The sequence below is a fragment of the Ursus americanus genome, chromosome 3 (genome assembly GCF_024610735.1).
Source record: "Ursus americanus isolate L20-20 chromosome 3, mUrsAme1.1.p, whole genome shotgun sequence".
NCBI classification, from domain to species: Eukaryota; Metazoa; Chordata; class Mammalia; order Carnivora; family Ursidae; genus Ursus; species Ursus americanus.
In genome coordinates this window covers 39,564,847-39,586,888 of record NC_142129.1, presented here as the reverse complement: position 1 = coordinate 39,586,888, position 22,042 = coordinate 39,564,847, and the positions used below count along the sequence as shown (strand labels likewise).

At 42.2% G+C, this 22,042-nt stretch overlaps 1 protein-coding gene across 8 annotated transcripts in view; it reads right to left on the bottom strand.

Annotated features, from left to right (window-relative positions):
• ELMO1 (engulfment and cell motility 1) overlaps window positions 1–22,042 on the bottom strand; it is a 527,802-nt gene that overhangs the window by 378,471 nt on the left and 127,289 nt on the right. For 6 of the 8 annotated variants that reach the window (XM_045792846.2, XM_045792847.2, XM_087860896.1 and 3 more), the window contains 2 exons: window positions 6,900–6,940; window positions 5,896–5,968 (listed from right to left, as the gene is read on the bottom strand). In XM_045792846.2, the coding sequence (XP_045648802.1) occupies window positions 5,896–5,968; window positions 6,900–6,940 (114 nt within the window). Of the gene's footprint in view, window positions 1–5,895; window positions 5,969–6,899; window positions 6,941–22,042 lie in introns of those variants that run through there. The other 2 variants (XM_087860899.1, XM_087860900.1) reach the window with 1 other exon arrangement.

Here is a 22,042-nt window from a genome sequence, read left to right as displayed (position 1 = left end):
ACTGACGGCAGCCTTCATCATGCCCCATGCTCTCTGCATGCTTAGGGTTAAGGATGACCAGGCAACTTCCCTTAAAAGAACGGTATTAGTGCAATAATACTACCTTAGACAATCATACAATCCATACCAAAGGCAAATGAAAATGTACAGCTGACCAGTGACAGCACAGGAGTCAGGGACACTGACCCCCACCACAGTCAAAAATCCACATGTAACTTTTAACTCCCCCCAAACTGAGCTACTAATAGCCTACTGTTGACTGTAAGCCTTACCAATACCATAACCAGCCAATGAACACATATTTTGTATGTTATTATGTATTATATACTGTATTCTTACATAAAGCTAGAGAAACGAAAATGTTATCAAGAAATTCATAAGGAAGAGATAATACATTTACAGTAACTGTACTGTATGTATAAAAAAAGAAAAAAATCTATGTATAAATGGACCCGTGTAGGTCAAACCCATGTTGTTCAAGGGTCAACTGTATTTTGCTAATCCCCCGTGAGTGGAAGACTACCTATTACAACTTCCTCCAAGTTATCCTCTTAGGGAATAAAGAAGCCACAGACTGAAGCTGTGCTCACAGGCTGTAACTTCCTGCATTAATTTTCTTGAGCTGGTTACCATCAGGATCACTGGCCTGGGGTCAGTAGAGAGAGATAAGGCATCATGAACAAATTGGGGCCCAGGCAGTGGGGACTAAGAGTTTCCAGGAGATGACCTAGAAAGCTTTGCAGAAAGATCACCTGGGTCCAAGCCTCAGCTTGACCACTGCCCATGTGCATGACCTCAACAACCTGTTGCTTGGCCTCTCTCGTTTTCGTCTCCCGCATTGTAAAATGGACACAATAACACATGCATCACCTGCTGGAAAGGAGATAATGAGCTGAAATGCTTAGCATTCGCTCTATATAAAACTGTTTTGGGGAGCGCCTGGGTGGCACAGTGGTTAAGCGTCTGCCTTCGGCTCAGGGCGTGATCCCGGCGTTCTGGGATCGAGCCCCACATCAGGCTCCTCTGCTATGAGCCTGCTTCTTCCTCTCCCACTCCCCCTGCTTGTGTTCCCTCTTTCGCTGGCTGTATCTATCTCTGTCAAATAAATAAAACTGTTTTGGGAAAGACAAATTCCACTGGAATACTTAAACGTACAATTCACAAAAATAAACAAGTGGGATATGTCAAACTAAAAGGCCCTCTTGATAGTAAAGGAAACCAACAACAAAATGAAAAGGCAACTCACGGAATGGGAGAAAACAACTGCAAATCATATATCTGATAAGGGGTTAATATCCAAAATACACAAAGAACTCACACAACTCAATGGCAAAAAAAACAAACAATCCCCTTAAAAAATGGGCAGAGAAACTGAATGGACATTTTTCCAAAGACATACAGATGGCCAACAAGTACATGAAAAGGTGCTCGACATCACTCATTTTCAGGGAAATGCAAACCAAAACCACAATGAGCTATCACTTCACACCTGTTAGAATGGCCATCAGCAAATACATCAATAAGTGTTGACCAGGATGTGGAGAAAAGGGAAACTTCATACACTGTTGGTGGGAATGTAAATTGGTGCAGCCAAGAGGGAAAACAGTATGGAGAAATTTCAAAAATAAAACTACCATATGAACCAGCAGCCCCACTTTTGAATATTTACCCAAAGGAAATGAAAATAGGCTACTGAAGAGACCGCATGCACTTCCATATTCACTGCAGCATTATTCACGACAGCCATGGTACAGAAACACCCTTAGTGTCTATCCACAGATGAATGGATAAAAAATACGCGGTGTATGTATACGATGGAATATTATTCAGCCATGGGAAAGAAGGAAATCTTGCCATTAGCAACAACATGGGTGGACCTTGAAAGCATTATGCTAAGTGAGGTAAGTGGGACGGTGAAAGACAAACACTGCATGGTATCACTTAAGTCAAACTCATAGAAATGGAGTAGAAGAGTGGTTGGGGCGCCTGGGTGCCTCAGTCTTTTGAATGTCTGACTCTTGGTTTCGGCTCAGGTCATGATCTCATGGGTCATGAGATGGAGCCCTGTGTCAGGCTCTGCGCTCAGTGGGGAGTCTGCCTGAAGATTCTCTTCCTCTGCCCTTCCCCCCACTCACACACTCTCTCTCTCTAAAATAAATAAATAAATCTTGGGGGGAAAAAAAGAAAAGAAAAGAAAAGAAAAGTGGTTGCCAGGAGCTGGAGTGGATAGCGAGAGGCTGGTAAAAGAACAAAAATTTTCAGCTACAAGATGAACAAGGTCGAGGGCCTAATGTAAACTATATGATTATAGCTGATAATGCTATATTATGTAACTGAAATTTGCTAAGAGAGTAGAACTTAAATGTTCCCACCAAATAAATAAATAGACGAGGTGATAGATGTGTTGATTATATGGGGGGAATCCTTTCACGGTGTATACATATGTCAAATCACCATGATGTACACTTAAATATCTTACAATCTTATTTGTCAATTATACCTCAATAAAGCTAAAAAAAGATACACAATTCACTTTTTATTTTTTATCTCCTCCCCCCCTCCATCACCCTGAAACATAAAAGTTTCTGGGGCAGAATTTGAACTTGTGAGTAGCTGACTTAACTTTCTGTAAGGCATTTGCATGCAATGCTTTTGCTGAGTGCTACCCAACAACAGGACAATCTCTCCCACTGCACTGAAAAACCAAAGTTAATGACCCAATAAGCAAATGAAGACTATTTTGGAAAATATGCTTGGCTAACATGAGAAAAGTAGGGGAGGTGTCTCCCCGAGTCTCTTAGAAGAGAGTCCCAAGCACCCATCCATCAGTCGCAAAATGTGTTAGCTTGTCGAGCCTGGAGAATTTTTCTTCTCCTTTAAAATTACAGGTGATATTATATCTCTGGCAGAAGGAGGGAGACCACCTCATATGCAAGTGAAAATCAGTAACTAAGAAGAAAATGCATAAGTTTCAAAAATTAGTCACCAGTTACTATGGTAATGCAAATATTACCTAACAACTCACTGGGCTGTAAGTAACCAAGATGATACTAAATACGTTACTTCAAAATGGAAAACGGGCTCTATTTATAGGAGTACTTGCAAGGACCTAGACAGACCTAACAGCAGACTGGAGGCAGCCCACGTTTACCCCTGTGACCCAGGATCCGAGGTCCCTCCCCTGCCCTATGCATGTCAAGTTGAGTTCTGTGTCACATGCACACACAGCTGTGCCCAGGAACAGCTGCGGGAGGAAGAGTGATGACATTTTATTTACAAACAAAGGGCAATGATTGGGAAGATGAGTCTTCTCACTCCCTAAACTCTTAATAGAAGAATAATCTCTGCTATCGCCCACTGAAGATGGCCAGACTGGGTGACAGACTTAGATGGCGGTCCCTTTCAAACTCAACATTAATAGTTTCCTCAGGCAACACAAGATTTTCTAAAAAAAAAAAAAATTACTGGAATGCCTGATAAAATAACAATTTTCCCACTGTTCTGAGTAGTTTTAATTTTCTGAGTATACATTAATTTTAATTAGAACAGAAGCATAAATATTATTTGAATTTTTAAATTATTTTAAGAATTGGCTGCACACAAACACACTCCTAAGTCAAACTTCATGCATAACCTCTGTTCATGATGCACAGTCTGGTACACAGGGTACTGGTACTAAAAAGCAGCCCCAGTCCTGTACTCCTCCAAGTCCCGGGGTTTCCACATTAGAATTTCAGGGAAGCTGTAAAACAATGTAAAATCCTAGGCCATTTCCAAAGCCGATTCAGTCTGAGTCTCTGGGGGTGGGATCTGAAAACGTACATATCTGAAAGGTTCTCCCTTCAGTCTCATCATAGTCATCGCCAGTAAACTGAGGTCTCCTGACAATGAGGACAGAAGACAGGACAATCCCAGGGGACACAAGCCAATACGGATGAATCAAAAGCTGGGATATTTGTGATTCCATGACTTTTGGTTGTGGTTTTACCACAACCCAGGGGAAAAACCCAGCACAATATACATGTATTGTGTATGTGTGTGTACGACACAAGGATTTACGGACAACATAGGTGATGTGCTGTGACTTATTCTATTATATTCTCATTTTTAATGCTATTGCAGCCAATAACATTGATATCATCACCCACTAATTGGTGATATTTAAAAAACCCTATTATAACTTCTATTATCCTATAATTGCATCACTTAATAATTTTTATACTTTCTTATATTATGCGCCAAATAGCAGAAAACCATCCAAGCGCCTTTCTGATAATACCACAAAAGTTGAAATATTTGAATATCTCTAAAAGGCTAACCAAGTTGAAACGAGGCAGAATTCTGCTGAAAGATAGCCACAGCAATACATTAACTGCAAATATTTAACTTATTTATTTATATCCTCTTTATCTCACAAAGAATAGTATGCAGAGCATATAAATGCAGTATAGAATAAATGGAAAATATTGAGAAAATGAAGCTAAGGGAAAATAAAGACAGGAAATTAAGTGTTTGTGGAATGAATCAAAGGAACAAGCAAAATTAAATACAACACAGGCCAGGAAATCTAGTCTACTTGTTTACTCTCAGCTTTCTGTCAATTAGTATGAAGAGGAAAACATGATCAGTTATGAAAATTCCAGGGTCCATCTGGGAAGAACAAAGCAATTTCTAAGAAGCATTTCCAGGCCTCTGGCTATACTCCCTCTGGGCTGGACTGAAGCCCCTCCCCCACCTAAACCCCCTCCCCTCAACACACACACACTCCTCTGGGGAAAGCAAGCCCTCACAGAGCAACAGGACCCTTGTTACTGCCTCCACCTTGCACCACACTTGATTCATGGGTAAACTTACAGTCACTCTAGGGACTGCTCTTTGGGAGGAGAAAGCCTGGAGCCTGAGGTCATCCACTGCCCCCTCCACCAGGAGCACTTTGTATTCACTTCTGTCCCAGCACTGACCACTTTGTTGTAATGAAAACTGTTCACAGGGCTGACCCTTCCCTCCCCACCAAGCCCACAAGGTTATAAAGTTCCACGAGGACAATACTGGCTCTATGTTATTTCAGTGAATTCTCCATAAAACTGAGCTAAATGCTAAGCTCTTCTAGAAATTTCCAAAAGGCAAAGTGACAGAAGTACCAAGTTTGGACTTCCTTTTTTGATTCTATCATTTACTACCACTGAGATATTGGCCAAGCCATCGGACTTCTATGATTCAGTTTCTTATCTGTTATCCAAAGCCAGTATTGCGTTAGACAGGTTAGACTTGAGGAATAAATCCATAAACGGGCCTGGCCCATATTAGCTTTCCCTTCTCCTATCAAGGATCTCCCTAAGACATTGCTTTTACTTGCTGCCAGAACAACTGTAGTCTTTACCACTCCCTCCCTCTCCTCCAAGCTTCCTAAAGAATAAAGAAAAAAAAAATCACCCAAGAAGAAAGCAAGTTCTCAGGAGCCATAGAACACTCCATGTCTACACAATGCCACCTTTGGAAAGGTTTCTTGTCACGTTTCAACCACTTTAAACCGGACTTAGAGACTGTTCTTCAACAACAACAACAACAAAAAGTCTGAGAAAGGAGTCATTAAATATCAAATAAATGCCAAGGAATAAGAAAGAAAAATTATTGTGAATTCACTGTCAGAAGGCAAGGGTAGTTCCCAAAACGGGATACAGAAACATGTCTGGTCTTCACTCTTCAACGGGCTGCATGTTGCCTTGTTAATACTATAGTACCGGTTGTTTGCTCTGTACCCTCTATTTTCATGGACAGTAGGGATTTAAAATTTAGACCACTATGTCTCGTCTAGTCCTGAACAGAGGCAATATCAGTCATGTTTTCATTTTTTTAGATACGAGTGCCCCAGATCAAATAATGTGGTTGACCTACCTTTTCGGTGATATAGAAGTTTGAGCTATCAGCATGCTGCAGTGCAAAGTACTCATGGTTGGCAAGGGACCACCTTAAAAACACAAGCATGAACTGATCAGAAAAACAAAGGATGGTCATTTTCATTTCTACAGCATGACACAGTTAGATGAATGGAGCACCCTACCCTTGGAATTGGGCCCACACCAACACCCCCCCCCAGCACAGTGCAGCTCCTAAAACAAAAGGACATTAGTCTGACCAACCATCTCCTACTGAGGATCACCATGATCTTCTTGGTCTTATTCGCCTAGTGCCTGGAATATTTCGTCTTTGTGTCTTTGAGCCAGGGTATTTAAATACAAAGTTACATTCTTCCCCATTTTGAAGGAGTGGAGCAGAAAGAGGGAATGGGATTTAAATTTTTGATAACTGTTTCATTCCCATTCCCTCCATGTTCTACAACCCCCCAATCAGTACGCTTGCTGCAGATGGAAACATTCCCCTTAAGTATCCCAGGTCTTAAATAAACTCCAAGTAAGACTCGCTTCCTAATTCTGAAAGCAGAAAAACCTCATGCAACTTCTCTATGTGCTTCTCCTTTGGATTGTTAGGGCCAAAGACAAGGCAGAAAGCTCCAACACCAGGAAGTTCCTGCAGCCAAACTACACGCGGGCTTGTCTTTTAATTCTTTTATCTTCTATGGGAACCTAAATGGTCCTCTCAATTTATATCAGACGAGGTGTGTATTTAACCTCAGGAACTTCAGATGGCTCCCTGCTGAGTAGGACGAATGAACCACAACTTTTCAAAATAAATAAAACCGATCCCAGTGTGCATTCACCAGCCATTTCACACGTTCTGCTCTTTGAGGAACAACAGTAATTTTTTTGGTGTAAGAAGGCATGTAAATCTTACATAGTAATTCATGTTAGGAATAACATTTTATAATTGCTCAGGAATACTTTATTAGCTTCTCAATTTCTGGACTGAAGCAACTCAGATGAATCCTAAGTAATACTTACCCATCACAGACTTCCTTTATTATTGCAGACAGCGGTTTTTTCTGCAAAATAGCAAAAAAGGGAAATGCTGTTAGTTTCATTTCATCATTTCAAATAAAAAGAAGAAGAAAAAGAAGCCTAATAAAAAGATATCTAAGTAAGGAGAATTTACATTTGCTATTCTTGGCTGTTGTCAATAAGTCGGTTATTTTTCTCAAAGTATAATCTACTGCCATCACCACCAAATACATTAATGATTTATTGACCTTGTGGTCCTCTTTTCTATTCTTAACGTTATTAATTGAACAAAATATGCATCATATTTAACTTAGCTGTGTTAAAATCAAGATGAAAACATGGTGGCAACAAAAGCCCCAAGGTCAAATGATAACCAGAATTCCTCGGGATTAGTACATGAAGCTGGCAACCAGCAGTTTGGCTTTATGCAAACAAGCTTGGGTTCATGATATTTTTACGAGAACGTGTGGCAAATGCAATATGAAGCATTGCGAAATTGTTCCTGCCAAGTGCATAGAATTCCTCTCCTAACCGTGGCCCTGACCAAAGCCAATCATGCAGCAGCTTGAGCTGGACACACTTGAGTAATGAGATCGTGACACCATGTGCCGCGGTGTCGACTGGCCGGCTGACTACAGCTGTGCTCTGGGCCCAATAGCCACAGCTGTGCTCCGCCTGCCTCCCCAGAGAAGGAATGCAGCAGAGAGACACACACACACACAGCTCACCCAGGGAAGTTGAAACTTCTCTACTTTGGATGCAAACAGACCCTGTCTGTCCCCTGGGGTGGGCGGTAGTGTGTCAAACGAAAGGACAAATCACAGACAAGAAACAAAGGGGGAAGAAAAATCAAAGAAATACAACACATGGTCTTGGATTTTCAGATACAAACATACAAAAAGCTGTCTACATATAAACATGTTCTGCTTCTGTCCCTTTGAAGAGCAATATGGTATGGGGAAAGAAATTCTGAATCAAGCAGAACCGATTCAAATCCTAGTTCGGTTAACTTGTCAGCCGTGTAATCTACAATTTCCTTAATTTGCTGAACCTCAACCAATTTATTTGTAAAATGGGCACAGGACCCATCCACTCCTCAGGGCTGCTATAAGAATTAAATTAAATGAGAATTAATTGAATGAGCAAAAAAATTCAAAAAAGGGTGAGGGTTCTGGCTTCTTACCTTCTCATATCACGGAATAGGTTCCATTTTCTCCTCACGTCCTTGCCTTTGGCCAAGATGCTACTATATCTGCCCTGTTGGTGAATTCTGAACACTGTTCACAGTCCTTTCTAAGGGCCTCCAGCCCCAGCTAAAAGCTTGGTCCTCAGTATTCCTCCAATGAACTCCCTGCCACCAGAGGTCTGGCCTCTGTGACTGAGTCCACCCCCATGTGATCAAAAGAATGGCTGACTAAAAACCCAGTGGGAAGAAAGGGCACATAGAATCACTGAGGAGTGGAAAGGTACCTGGGTATCCCAACATCCTGAGCTGGTCTCCTTTAGAATGAGATGAGAAATGGAGATTGGGTTTTACAATGAACTTACCTGTTGTACAAGCCAAGGGCTTCGTAAGAACTTGTCCACTGTTGATGGCTTTAGCAGTGAGTTAAGGGGCAAAGGTTTCTCACAACCGGATAACAAAGGAATTTGGGAACAAAACTCTGCCCAGAAGATGACTTTGCACTTCCAACTGTCAGAGCCTTCTCCAGGCTAATCGTATTTCAAGAAGCCCCCTCCTCTTACTTTTTGCCCCCTCAAAACTGAAATCTAAATCACAGGGCTGGGTGTCAGCCTTAAGTTATACCACAACAACAGATCAGACCAAGAAAGCATTGCGGCTGACGTAGGAGAACGCATCTAAAACAACAGCTCCCAGAATTAGACTTCTTCACTGAGGTATCAGAGAGGAATTTCTTAGATTTTTCATTCAGGTCTGATTCATAGATTTGGAAACAAATCTGAAAAGACAGCAGTCTATGGGGTACTATTATATTTAGAATATTCTTCAGTTGAATATATGAAAGCAGTACAGACCACAGGGGAACTCAGAAATTTAACAAAGATTACAGAAAAGCTCTAAACTACCAATGAAAAAAGGAATCACAGTTAACTGAACATAATGCACGCATCATGCAGACTTCGCCACTTAAATTGAACGTCATGTGAGGATGGGGGCTGGCTCCAGGACCCGCTTCCCACACTGCCCCCTCCATTCTTCTTGCTGTTCCAACGAAGCATTAGCCCTTACACCCGAAGCTAGTTGCAATGACCTTTCAATCCTCAGCTCCCTCAATTAGGCCACCTTATTGGACACTATTACCACTACCTTCTTTTTGAAACCGTATTTCCAGAGCTCCTGTAGTATTTCTTTCAGTTTCCTAGCATTTAAAACAATAAACCTTCAATATAATCCAAGAGAGCCTTCATATGTTTCTGTTTTGCCTCCAGCTACCTAACACCAAATTTCTGTGCTTGTCTCTTCCGCTTTTACCTAATCGGTCAGTTCCTCATTCACTTCAACTGCCCTGAGCATATATATAGTTCGGGCCCCAAATACTCTCTTGCAAATCCCTGACAGCTTGCTAGATATAGCATTTGACTTTCCTGTAGGCATCTTACGGAAGACACAAACAAAAACCATCACGCTCACCCACCAATCTGCCCCAACAATAGCCTGGCCCCAAAGCTCCCCCACCCCCACCATGACGCCTTGCTCTCAGGGCACCATTCCTGCTTGGGAACATCTTTAGCCCTCATTCCTTCACTCTACAGGTCAACTTAGTTACAAGGCTCTATAGCATTTTCACATGACTTCTCACCTCCTAACTACTCTTCTAAAATACAGACATTCCTCGTCCCAACTACTGCTATCAGACAAACATTCCCCCAGTGTCGTCACCTCTAACTCTGCCTCCCGAGTCCCAGCACCATTCCTGAGTGCCAGCTCTTTATTACTAACCGCTCACCACAAATTTTCAGTCAAATGTTTCACCGGCACATCAAACTCTCATTCCTATCTTCCATGACTTCTGACACTAGACTTGCCTACTTTGGGCAGTTTTTTTTCCCACATATATTTCTAGAGAATTCATCTTTGCCTTTCCCTTTTCTTTACCCTATTTTGTGATATACAACTTTACACTGAGTTTCATCATTATTTCCTCCACAACCTCTTTCCCCTTTATCCTTTCCAGACCTTACCACCACCATTATTAAGAGTTCTCAGGACCCCATCACTAGATCCTTCCAAATAAGTCTCCACATCTCCAGTTTCTTGCTCTCCAACCCCTACAAGGACCATAACCAGACAAAATCAGACTTTCCCTACAAATTCTGTTCAGGTCACTCTTGTCGCTCTAATTTCCTCCACAGATCCCCAATGACCATTACCTATATGGTATAAGTCCCTTCATTAACTTGTCATCTGAGGCCTTCCATGATCTGGGCTCAAGCAGTCAAACTTTCTACTAATGTTGTATATGTTGCCCATGTTTCTGGATTCTGATTCACCAAAAAAACAAAAAACAAAAAAATCCCACTTCCATACTTTCACCTTACACCATTTGTTGAAATGTCCCTCTCCTTCTTTCTGTTTCAGCTCTAACAATGAACACTTACTATCCCTAATATCCATGTCAAAGCCACCTCCTTCAAGCAGATGTCCATTATCTCCCCAACCACACAGAGATCACTCCCTCTATGTACTTAGCACATTAAATAAATCACTCCTGAAAACTTTGTATCTGTCTTATCTTTATTTGCCTGTCTTATCTTCTTGTCCCTTGAGAACAAGAAATCTTAATTCATCTATTTAATCTCCAGCCTTCAGTACTAGTTACCACAGTATACAGGTGCTAATAAAATCTACAAAGAGACTCAGTACATTTCTATTTAATGGAAAATCCACACATTCACTTTCTGTTAAAAACAAACCAAAAAAAAAAAAAAAAAAGTTGAACATAAAGCAAACTATTCTGAAGAATAGCCTGGATTTATTAGCACACATCCCCCTTCCTACCATGTAAACTACCCCGGGTGGCTCTAAGCAGCTGCTGGCCATAAGTGGTTAGACACGTGAAGGCTGTCACTACTCCCTGCACAGACAACGCTAGAAGGAGTTCTGTGATTGATGGCTTGGAAGAGCATTGAGCAAGCTTAGCTGCTGACGAGCGCAATTCAACAGATGATAAAACAGATACCAGTCAAATGACTGTCACCATCCCTTAGCAAGGTCACACAGGTGAGCAGCATGACCATACACAGGACTGAACAAGATGCCCCAAGCAGAACATGCTAGTCTGATGTCACCGCTTTTCTCACTTCCTTTATACAGCCCTCAGTCTAACACGAGCTCTCTGCCTGACTTAAATTCCAAGCCAAACACCAGCTCTGCCCGTGTTTTAGTTAACATTTGCTCAGGCGACAAAAGAGGCTTCTGCCTGTCTGCCCAGATGGCTAAGACTTGAGAGTAGGGTGACATCTTGATAGCTTTCAGTAGACCCGATGAACAATCTGTCTTTCACCTCATTGAGAGAAAAGGCTCAGGAGAAAAGAAAATGTGGTCTAAAAGGCTGAAAAGTGATTCTTCTCTCTGTGATTTCAAAAACCTAAAAGAACTAGAAATAAAATTCTACACTCTGAATATATCTGGATTTAGAATATTGAGACAAAATTATTTTAACTAGCTGAGTATGTTTTCATAATCAAAAAAAATCATAACTGGGGCACCTGCCTGGCTCTGTCAGTAGGGCATGCGACTCTCAATCTCAGGGTCGTGAATTTGAGCCCCACGCTGGGTGTGGAGCCTACTTAAAATTATTTTTAAAAAACTGTAAATTCCTTAAGCTTTCTGTTTTGAAGGTCAAAACTATCTTCTTGGCCTCAGCAGTGAACTGAGATGGTAAGAGCAGGAATGTTTTTAAGGATAACCTGGAGGGTCAGACAGTTACCAGATTTCAACATGCAGGGAATCAGGGATGGCCTCAGACCACCACGTTCTTTTTCCCTCCTTCCCTAGCAATGGTGAGGTCATCTTGCAGCATACGAAAGTATTTCTTCATTTTATATTATTCCGGGAAAATCTTAATGTTGGCAGAAATATTTTTATTTGTCAAACAAAGTATGCGTTTCCATATGAATCTGATTGGCAAAGTACGATGTGCCAACAGTTATAGTCAAGGAATAGCTTTTTTTGTTTTTTAAGATTTACTCCTCCCTTTTACTTTTAACTCTTATTCTCCAAAATAATTCCTTTATTTAACTTAATTTGCCCAAGGCAGTGAGTCCAGAAAGCAAATTTCCCATAAAAAAAGATTTGTTGATCTACTTTTCATAAAATCAGCTAGATTTTTGAGAATGGCCAAATTCCCTAACAATTCATTTTTAATCTCTGTCTCTGGCAACATTCTCTTCTCTCTGGTCCTTAAAGTGGGTGTTGGTCCTTTGCTTTCCTTTTTATTATCTCTCCCTTGCTTTTAATGAAATGCCAGTATCATAAATTCCTGAATTCACACCTCTCACTCTGACCCCGCTTCTAAGGTTGTCTCCAGCATTTCCAATAACCCCTCTCGCGGGTCCACGTGGGTCCCGTCATCCCTTCAGGCTTAACACTTCATCTTCCTTACTAAACCAGATCTTCCTCTTGGCTCCCTTTTATCTCTTAAAATATTGGTTCTCCCACCCAAACCACATGGTTCCTGTAAGGCATCAGAGAACCCCGAGAAGAAACATCCTTGGGAATCCCTACTTGTTTATTTTGGGCGGTGGGCGGGGGGGTGGTGCAGAGTCCAGCCTGCCTCCGGGCTCCTTCCCTGAGACAGCCCCACCGGTTTGCTGCAGCCGCCTCCCCTCCCTGACATGCCTCTGAGGAGCACACTTCCTATTTAACCGCCTATTCCTGTCCTTTGGTCGAGGCCTGGCGACTGATGAGCCCAAAGGCTCACCTCGGGGGTTTTAAGCCTGTTGGTGCCCACGCTGCAGCCTTGACACCGGCCTGTGGAGGTGGGCAGCACCCCCAGCCGATATGACCACGTGCCTGTGAGCACTTGCAGATGGTGGGCTGCAGTTCTTGCCCCTGACAGTCACTTCTCAGGCACACACTTGTCCTAAAATGGACAACCCCCAGAAAGAAAAACTGGCTTCACTGAAACAGCATTCGTTTAGAATGTTTTTAATGACCCGGGGTGGGGTGGGGGGGATGTTTCTGTGATGACATTAAGTTAATGGACATCAGAAAACTACTTAGAATGCTGAATTTTTATCTACTCCCCGCTTTTGGAAATGTTCCCTCAACTCTGAGCTCTCGAACAACTTTAGAAAATGACTTCCTGGGCTTGAACCCCCAAACTTCTGCAGCTCCAGGTTTTGTAACCTTAGGTTTACAACTTCCCTCCGTGCTTCCGTCTTCTTTTCTGAAAACAAAAACAGTCCTTCACACACTACAGTGTCATGAGTCTGACTTGAGACGGCATGAATAAAACCTCTGAGACAGCACCTAGGACAGAGTACGGCTCTGCATGACGTACCAATGAGTAGGCTCTTTCAATTCTCATATACCACTGGGACACTCTGCAGGTATTTTTTTAAAAAGTTGATTACACAAATACATGGATGAATACCCAATTCCTCTTTCTTCCTTGAGTGACTCCAGCCCCGTTGCTGCCTTTGGCTCTCATCGCCTCCCGTTCTTCTTCCTTCGGCTCATTTTCATTTCGTCTGCCCACTTGATCATACTTGCTTTGGAGGCAGAGACCACCTTGGAGACCCCTTCGGTCACCTCCCAGGCAAGTGGCTGCTTGATCCCCGCACGGCATGCAATTAATGCATACTGTTTGATTAAGAACACATCTTCTTTTTTCAGACTTTTAGCTTCTTTCCCTTTCTTCTGGTCCCTTTCTGACTGCCGCTGAAACTCAGGCAGGAGCTAAAGACGGAACGGAGCAAGAGGGAAGCAGAAGCAATCCCCAATCCCTGCCATGCATCGGCCCTTCCATATGGCCATCGCCTTACAGTCCTTTAATTGCAAAACTGTTTTCCACAAAGACTTAAAAGTTTTTTGGCCTAGACTATTAAAACGCTTTTCTCCAATGCTTTAAAAGAATGTGACAGATGCTTTATTCTGACACTTTGAGGCGATACAGCACAGCACTTGGGATTCTACTTTGCTTTTATAAATGGAAATTCATTGAACATATTCTGCACGGCAGTTATGAGTAATGTTGGCCCAGGAAGAAAAGAAACCCAGCTTCCAAACGTCAGGACACCTCTGAGAAGGGAAACGCATGTTAACTATGACTTAGCCTACAATATGATTTGGAGAAACTTTAATGTACAATAACCAGCCTCATTCCCGGAGGTGCTTCCTGACATTGTGTCAATGACACCTGTCATCTTAGAACAGCTCTATCTCCCCCCCCCACCCCAATGAGCCCTATAACAACTCTCCATGCTTCGGAGCCATATACCTTTAGCAAGGAGGAATCTGATACACTCTGAGGGGTGTGCTTCCTCTGTTTTCCTAATAGCAGCCTAAATAATCTACAGGAGAATGACAAAAACCACACATTTCTGGGGAAAATTTAGCTGGTTCTTGGAAAGCAGGTATTTTGACAACAGTTCCAATGTGACTCACTGACACAAGACTGCAGGAATTGTCAGAAGTGACAAAGGGGCTCACAACGACATCTCCAGAGTAGTAAAACCCTGTGTATCATGTTAATTTTAAAAACTGGAAGATGACGGACTATGCCACCTTTTCCTTGACAAATGAGGATTCATTTCAAAAATAGTTTCCTTACAATGATTTGTTTCAAGCTTCATGAAACTAATTAAATAATACATTTTAGCATATAAAGTACAATCTTTGTGTCACAAAAATCACTGGACTGCATAGATGAGCAAAGACATAAATCATTGGCACTCATGTGTTAGTGGGTTAAAGACAAGTGATAAAACATTTCTCTCTTAGATATTCTGATATACTTCTCAGCAGACCCTGTATTTCTCTTTGATTGTAAGAGAAACTGAAATTTTAGAAAGTGACAAAAATATAAAAATGAACAATGCAAAAATGAAGCACTACTCATATCGGTTATCTTCTGTGATTCTCCTTCGTAGTCCTGGACCATTTTATATTGTCCTGATACCAATGTTGCTGGAGATACAAGAAACAATTTTTCCCCAAATTTCAATATCTCAGGGAGCAACAATTTCTTAATTCCCATATCCTTCTCAACCTTCCTTAATATCTGTCCTCTCCAAGAAGTACGCCCAGATGACTCTCCACTGGCTGGCATACCATTTTACTCCACCACACACTTGCAACCAAGTGTTCTCTATGTGAAAATGAAGGATTCACACTGCAAACCAAGCCAGGTCTTATGGTCTGCCTATCTTCACTCACATGAAATAGACTAATGGTGTCAAGTTCATTTGTGGAAGTGAACAGTATTTATGTGCATGGTTTAAAATCTAAAAGGCAGGGTGCCTGGGTGGCTCAGTCAGTTAAGCATCTGCTTTGGCTCAGGCCTTGATCCTGGGTTCCTGGAACTGAGTCCTGTATCAGACTCAGAGGGGATCCTGCTTCTCCCTCTCCCTCTGCCACTCCCCCTGCTTGTGTTCATTCTCACTCTCCCTCTCTGCCAAATAAATAAATAAAATCTTAATAAATAAATAAATAAAATTTAAAAGGCAGGCAGGCTTAGTAGGATAAACGGAAATGACTGTCAACCCCAATGGATAGGGTATTATCAGACCTGGTGAGATACAAGAAAGCCAGATAAAGCTCTGAAGGCAAAGTAAGGTTCAGGTTCAATTTAAACACAGGATTATGAAGGCTTATCAACTGCAAAGAAACTGAGATTGGATATAACACAGCAGTCAAAAGCACACTGAGAGGAACTGGTGGTAAAGGGAGTTTTAAGAAGTGAGTTTACTTTTCCAGTTCCCCCCCCCCTTTTACTTCTTGACTCTCTTCACTATGTAGTGGATTTACTTCTTCATGAGTGGATGCACTAATGCCAATTCGTCCTTCTTTCTTGAATAGTAATGGATGTGCTAAGACATCTGCCAGCAAGCAGTGAAGGACATGGGCTTCCAATTCTCAAATATAGGTCCCAGGAATGGGACAATGACAATCTAAAGCTAAACTATAGCCTTGAATAGTAAAACAGGCTCTTCTGGAACTGTCTGGAATATGCAAACAAGGGCCACGACCTCACACACTTTCTAAAACCCTACTACCTTTGACATATCACCAACTCAGACTTTTATTATCTATCATTTGGCCAGCCTTTCTGATATTAATGATAATAGTAGTAGCAACTTATTGGGCAACTACCATATTTCTCCTACAAGATGGTATTACTAAGTCTATTTTACAAAACAGAAAACTGTATGAGGATCTTGAGATATTAAGTAGCTGCTCGAAGCTTCAAAGTATATGGAACAAAGCCAGAATTTGAACCTAGACCTATATAATTCCAGAAGCCTTGCTCTTTAACTCCAGCCCACATCTGGTGTCTTGGTCACTGAGAACAAGCCCAAGTGCCCAAAGTTAACAGCCAAGGGGAAGGGTGCTGGAATTATGGACAGACTGGCACATAGTGAGTTCATGATAAATACAATTAAAGGCACGATGTTTTAGCACTACCATGAGAATAGTAGATGACCCTGCATCAGGCATTATCCACATAAATTATGATGAAATCCTAAGGTAACACTGAACTTTTTTTAAAAAAATTTTTATTTATTTGTTTGAGAGAGAGAGAGAGAGAGAGAGAGAGAGAGAGAGCATGAGCAGGGGGGAGGGGCAGAGGGAGTGGGGGAAGCAATTTCCCCACAGAGCTTGAGCCTAGGACCCTGAGATCATGACCTGAGCCGAAGGCAGTTGGTTAACCAACTGAACCACCCACATGCCCCAACACTAAGCCATTTTTTTTTAGGAGTTACTTATTTATTGGAGAGAGAGAGCATGCATGCATGTATGCACGACTGGGGAAAAGGGCAGAGGGAGAGAATCTCAAGCAGACTCTCTGCTGAGGGCAGAGCCCAGTGCCGGGCTCGATTTCATAGCCCATAAGAGCACAACCTGAGCTGAAACCAAGAGTCAGACACCCAATCAACTGAGCCCCAACCCTGAGACTTTTGATATCCAGTAGAAGAATTCTCCGTGCTTGGGTCCCCTTCTCACCTTAATCTCAAATCCACACCTCCAGCCCTCACTTGCCTATAGTCCCTTTCTGTCTCAGCCATTTTAACTTGAGTGTCTATCTCTCCATAATCTCGAACTCAAACCTTACCCCAAAACTCTCTTTCTCAATTTTCAACTTTTACTCATCTTCTTCCAGTTAGCCAGAAAATAAGCTTGCAATCAACATTACAGCTTCCCTGCCCTTCCGATTATCTGTCAGCCCCACCAAGTCAATCTCACAGGTGACTCTCTAAACCTTCTTCTTTATTCTGCCCATGGGAACAGAGAAGCAATTAAAAATAGATGCTCAGAGCACTTTTCGTTGAGGGTATAGTGAATGCAAAGTCATGGCTAAATGGATGTTCGTGTGGGAAACGGAGAAGCTGACAATGTAATATGCACGAATGGGAGAGAGGGAACAAAGAAGAAAGCGAGAGGCGAAAGATGTCTAAGTCCTGTAAACAACTCTTGATGATTTGGACCCATCACAAGCTTTTAAGCAGGAAAGTGACATAATCAAATGTGCATTTTCTAATGATAGGTGATTGCCCTGGAGGCTGAGAGAACACACAGGTGGACAAATTGGCCAAGTGTACTGAAACCCAAAGAAAATCTGAAAGGAGGTACAGCTATATAGATACCTGCCTTATTCTCCTGAACCCATCTGAAAGGCTCTGGACTTTGAGTCCATCTAAATACCCCTCCACTAGTGTTTTCTGTCGTGATAGCTGCCACAACCATTTGCCCAGCTATTCACAAGAAATCCTGAAATCATCAACATTTCCATCTCCCTCCCACCCCTCCTCATATTAATCATTAATTTCCTGTTAATTTAATCTTCTTATACATCTTGATGAGACATACGTTTCACTTCTTTCTGTCTCTCATCACTATCCTAAGCCACAGCATATCATTTCTTGCCTGGACTATTGCGAGGACTGCCTAATTAATCTTATTTCATTTTCTCTCTCACAAAACAAAAAGAAAAAGACAGCAAACATATTTCTCCCCTCAGCTGAGATTTCAGTTTAACTGAGCAAAAATGAACTCTTCTGCTTTTCCTTTTGAAAATGAATTGCAGATTTTAGGCTGCTTTCTAAGTGGATTTCAGCAGAGAAATCTTCTAAAAGTATAAATCATACCATGGCGATACTCTGCTTATAAACCTTTCCTTTTCCTGTGGCTCTTGGACGAAGTACTAAGTCCATACAGCTCCTCACAGCAGAGCCTCTACTCATCCAACCAGACAAGTTCAGAGCCCCAGCTCTCTCCCACTGTGTAATTTCTCTTCAATTCCACAAAGGTAAGATATTAGCCAAGATCTCCTCAAATATTGCCTCTCCACCATTCATTCCATTCTTTATTAGTAGGACTGCCAATTAGACATAAGCCAAAATCTCTTAATGTACCCTTTTAAGACAACTTCGCATTCATATTTTTCATTCTTTCATCTTTTGGGCTATGTTCTGGATAAATTCCTCATTTTCATCCTCCAAGTTATCAATTCTCTCTTTAGCCAAATCTACTCTAGGGTTACTTTGTCTATGCATTTTATTGTTTTTATTTATCTTTCGTAGGGTTTTTTTTTTTTTTTTTGTATTTCACTTACCGTGTATATATTTTCCATTTTTTTTTTTTAAGATTTTATTTATTCATTCGACAGAGATAGAGACAGCCAGCAAGAGAGGGAACACAAGCAGGGGGAGTGGGAGAGGAAGAAGCAGGCTCCTAGCGGAAGAGCCTGATGTGGGGCTCGATCCCATAATGCCAGGATCACGCCCTGAGCTGAAGGCAGACGCTTAACCGCTGTGCCACCCAGGCGCCCCTATATTTTCCATTTCTAAGATTTCTAATTGGTTCTTTCCCATATTCATATATTCCTCAATTTTTATCTGCCTACTTTGTGCTCATAATCTCCTGCTTGTGTAGACATTGTCCTCTCTCTTTTAAAGTTTTGCCCTCTGGGGGATATGTGCCACACTTATGCTTAAGCCCTCCCTTGTTTCTCTCTCCATTCCTCCACACAGCCCAGAGAGAACAGGGCCAACCAGAGCAGCAGCAGCAAATGTGATGAAGAGGGACCGGAGGCGGGCAAGTCCTTGGAGATAACTGATCAGACAGAAAAGCTAAGGGAGATAGTAGAGCCTAGGACATACGGTTTCAGCTTCAGCAAAATGGGTGTATATTCACATCTATCACTGGGACGAGGAAAACATGAAGATTCTGAAGCAAAACTACACAGGTTTTGGAGAAGGGGCAATAAGGACAGTTTGAATATATTGAGTTTGTGGAGCAAGGGACATATAGATGAGCAAGGCTAATGGGCGGATAGGCAGTTGTTTATATGGGTCAGGAGGTCAAGGAAAAAGTGAGCCAGAAATGACCAGCACCTATGGTGATGAGGCTGATAAATCCAAACAGATCACCATAAACTTGTCTCACAGTAATGACCCATCCACAACCATTTTGGTTTTGGGGGTTTTTTCTTTGTTTGTTTTAGAGGGGGGAGGGGCAAATGGAGAGAGAGAGAGAGAACATCAAGTTGGCTCCATGCCCAGCGCAGCCTGTGGTGGGACCGAGGTGGGGCTTGATCTGGTGACCCTGAGATCGCTAGCTGAGCCCAGATCAAGAGCCGGACACTTGGAGCACCTGGGTGGCTCAGTCAGTTAAGTGTCTGTCTCTGGCTCAGGTAGTGATCCTGGGGTCCTGGGATCGAGGGCTCCCCCACCATCGGGCTCCCTGCTAAGTGGAGAGTCTGCTTCTCCCTCTGCTCCTCCCCCTCCTTGTGCATGCTCGCTCTTTCTTTCAAATAAATAAATAAAATCTCTAAAAAAAAAAAAAGGGGAGTCAGACACTTAAGCACCTAAGCCATCCAGGCACCCCCACAATCATTTTGAAAATGGATATATCTTATCTAAAAAGGCATCTGGTTGTCTTTTGACTATGGATGGCTTTGATGGAAGGACAAAAGTAAATCTTTATAAAGTAGATTAACAAAATGTAATAATACATTTAGAATGCACGGTGGGAACAAGGAAAGCACGTTCCTCTCACCACAGCCACCCCCTTGTAGAGAGATTTCCCTGCTGAAATCTACCTAGAAAACAATCTAAAATCTGCAATTCATTTTCAGAAGGAAAAGCAGAATGCTAGACTTCATTCTTGCTCAATTAAACTGAGCTCTTGATTGAGGGGAGAAATATGTCTGCTGTCTTTCTCTTCCAAAGCACAGCAAACTCTATTTTATGAGGTTAGATAGACTCTGTCACGCAGAGAGAAAGAGCTAAAACCAGAAAGGGAAGTAGCCCGGTCACTTTATTTTAAAGGAAGTTTAAGAAATAACTGCTATGATGCCGAAGCCAACAAGTGCAAAACTCAGATGAGGGATGACTCTTCCTGTCACAGTGTCATTCTACCTTATTACGACATCACAAACTAGCACAGCAGCACACAGGCTTTGGCGCATCTGTGGTACGTGGAACAAAAGCAGCTCCTGCAGGTGGTGTTCGTACTCTCCGAGAGCAAGGAGGGCGAGGAATTAGTAGGACCATTTTACTGATGAAGGCATGAGGCACTCGCTGAAGGCTACTATGGGAACCAGAGGGGTCGCCAGCACAGAGCATTAGAAATCTAGAAGGCCTCACGACGGTGATTTGCAAATCTGGGTCCTAGAGCACCAGCATCACCGGGCAGCTGGATAAAAACAGGAATCCCTGGGCCTCCAACTGTACCTACAAATAATCCTGTCCGTATGTTCAATAGGTTTCATACCCGATTTCAACGCAGAACCAAGCTTGGGAACCGCTGATTTAGTCCATCCGCAAGGGAGAAATTTGTCTATTGCCCAGGGGACATTTGGCAATGTCTAGAGACATTTTTGGCGGCTTTAAGTGGGGGAGGGAATGTTACTGGCACCTATTGGGTAAGGCCGGGATACTGCTTAAATCCTACAATGCACAGGATGGCCCTCACAACTAAGAATCATCCAGTCCAAAATGTCAGTGGTGCTGAGGCTGAGAAATCCTGATATAATCCAACTGCTCGGGAAAGAACAGTCTAGGAAAATCACATGACTTTTAATTTTTGCCATGCAAGGTTGGAACCTCCCATTCCAGAAATTCAGTCTCATTTTCCTGACACTCTGGAATTTTGAAACTGTTTATTGTGGGAAGCTACATACAACATAAAATTTCCATTTTTAACCACTTTTAAATGCATGGTTCAGTGGTATTAAGTACATTCCTATTGTGTATTCTGTGTGCTATGTAATCTTGAAAGCTCTGAATTCAAAATTTCTTATTTAGAGCTCAGCTGTCATTTTAGTTCACCAGGCTGTCAATACTTAAATGTCAAGGGAATTATGGGTTTTCAGGCTACAGAACTGGCTTTAATGCACTTAACGGGGACATTTGTATTATTGGTTCCAATCTTACCCAAAACACAAAAACCTTGTTCTCTTCTATGTACCACTCTGAAAAATTCATAATTGACTCCTAATGGTTACCATTATGAAGCAGAGTGTTGAGTGATTATCTCACTGAATCCCCACAATGCTAGGAAGGATGTATGAATATTGCCAATTCTTCCTTACAAAGCAGGAGGCTGTCCCCAGTCACACAGCTCTTACGTGACAGCCCAGACTTTGAGTCCCTATGAGTCTGCCCACAGTCCATGCTCGTAAGCACCAAGCCAAACTGCCTCTAAGCAGTGTCCGGCTCAAAAGGACGTCTCGCTTCAGGTGGGCTCCTTCTGTAGTAACCCAGGTCACTTGCCACATTTTCCCTACTTTTTAAAAAAAAAATACCATCTTTGCTTTCAGAACAGAATGCGTCCCTGGAAATCACATCATGAGTGGATGGAGTAAGCAAACTGGCAATGGTGTATGTGTCTGCTCAAATCAGGCTGCTGTTAACGGTGGGGTCGACTGGGGAGGGGGCATTAAGAGATGGAGAAT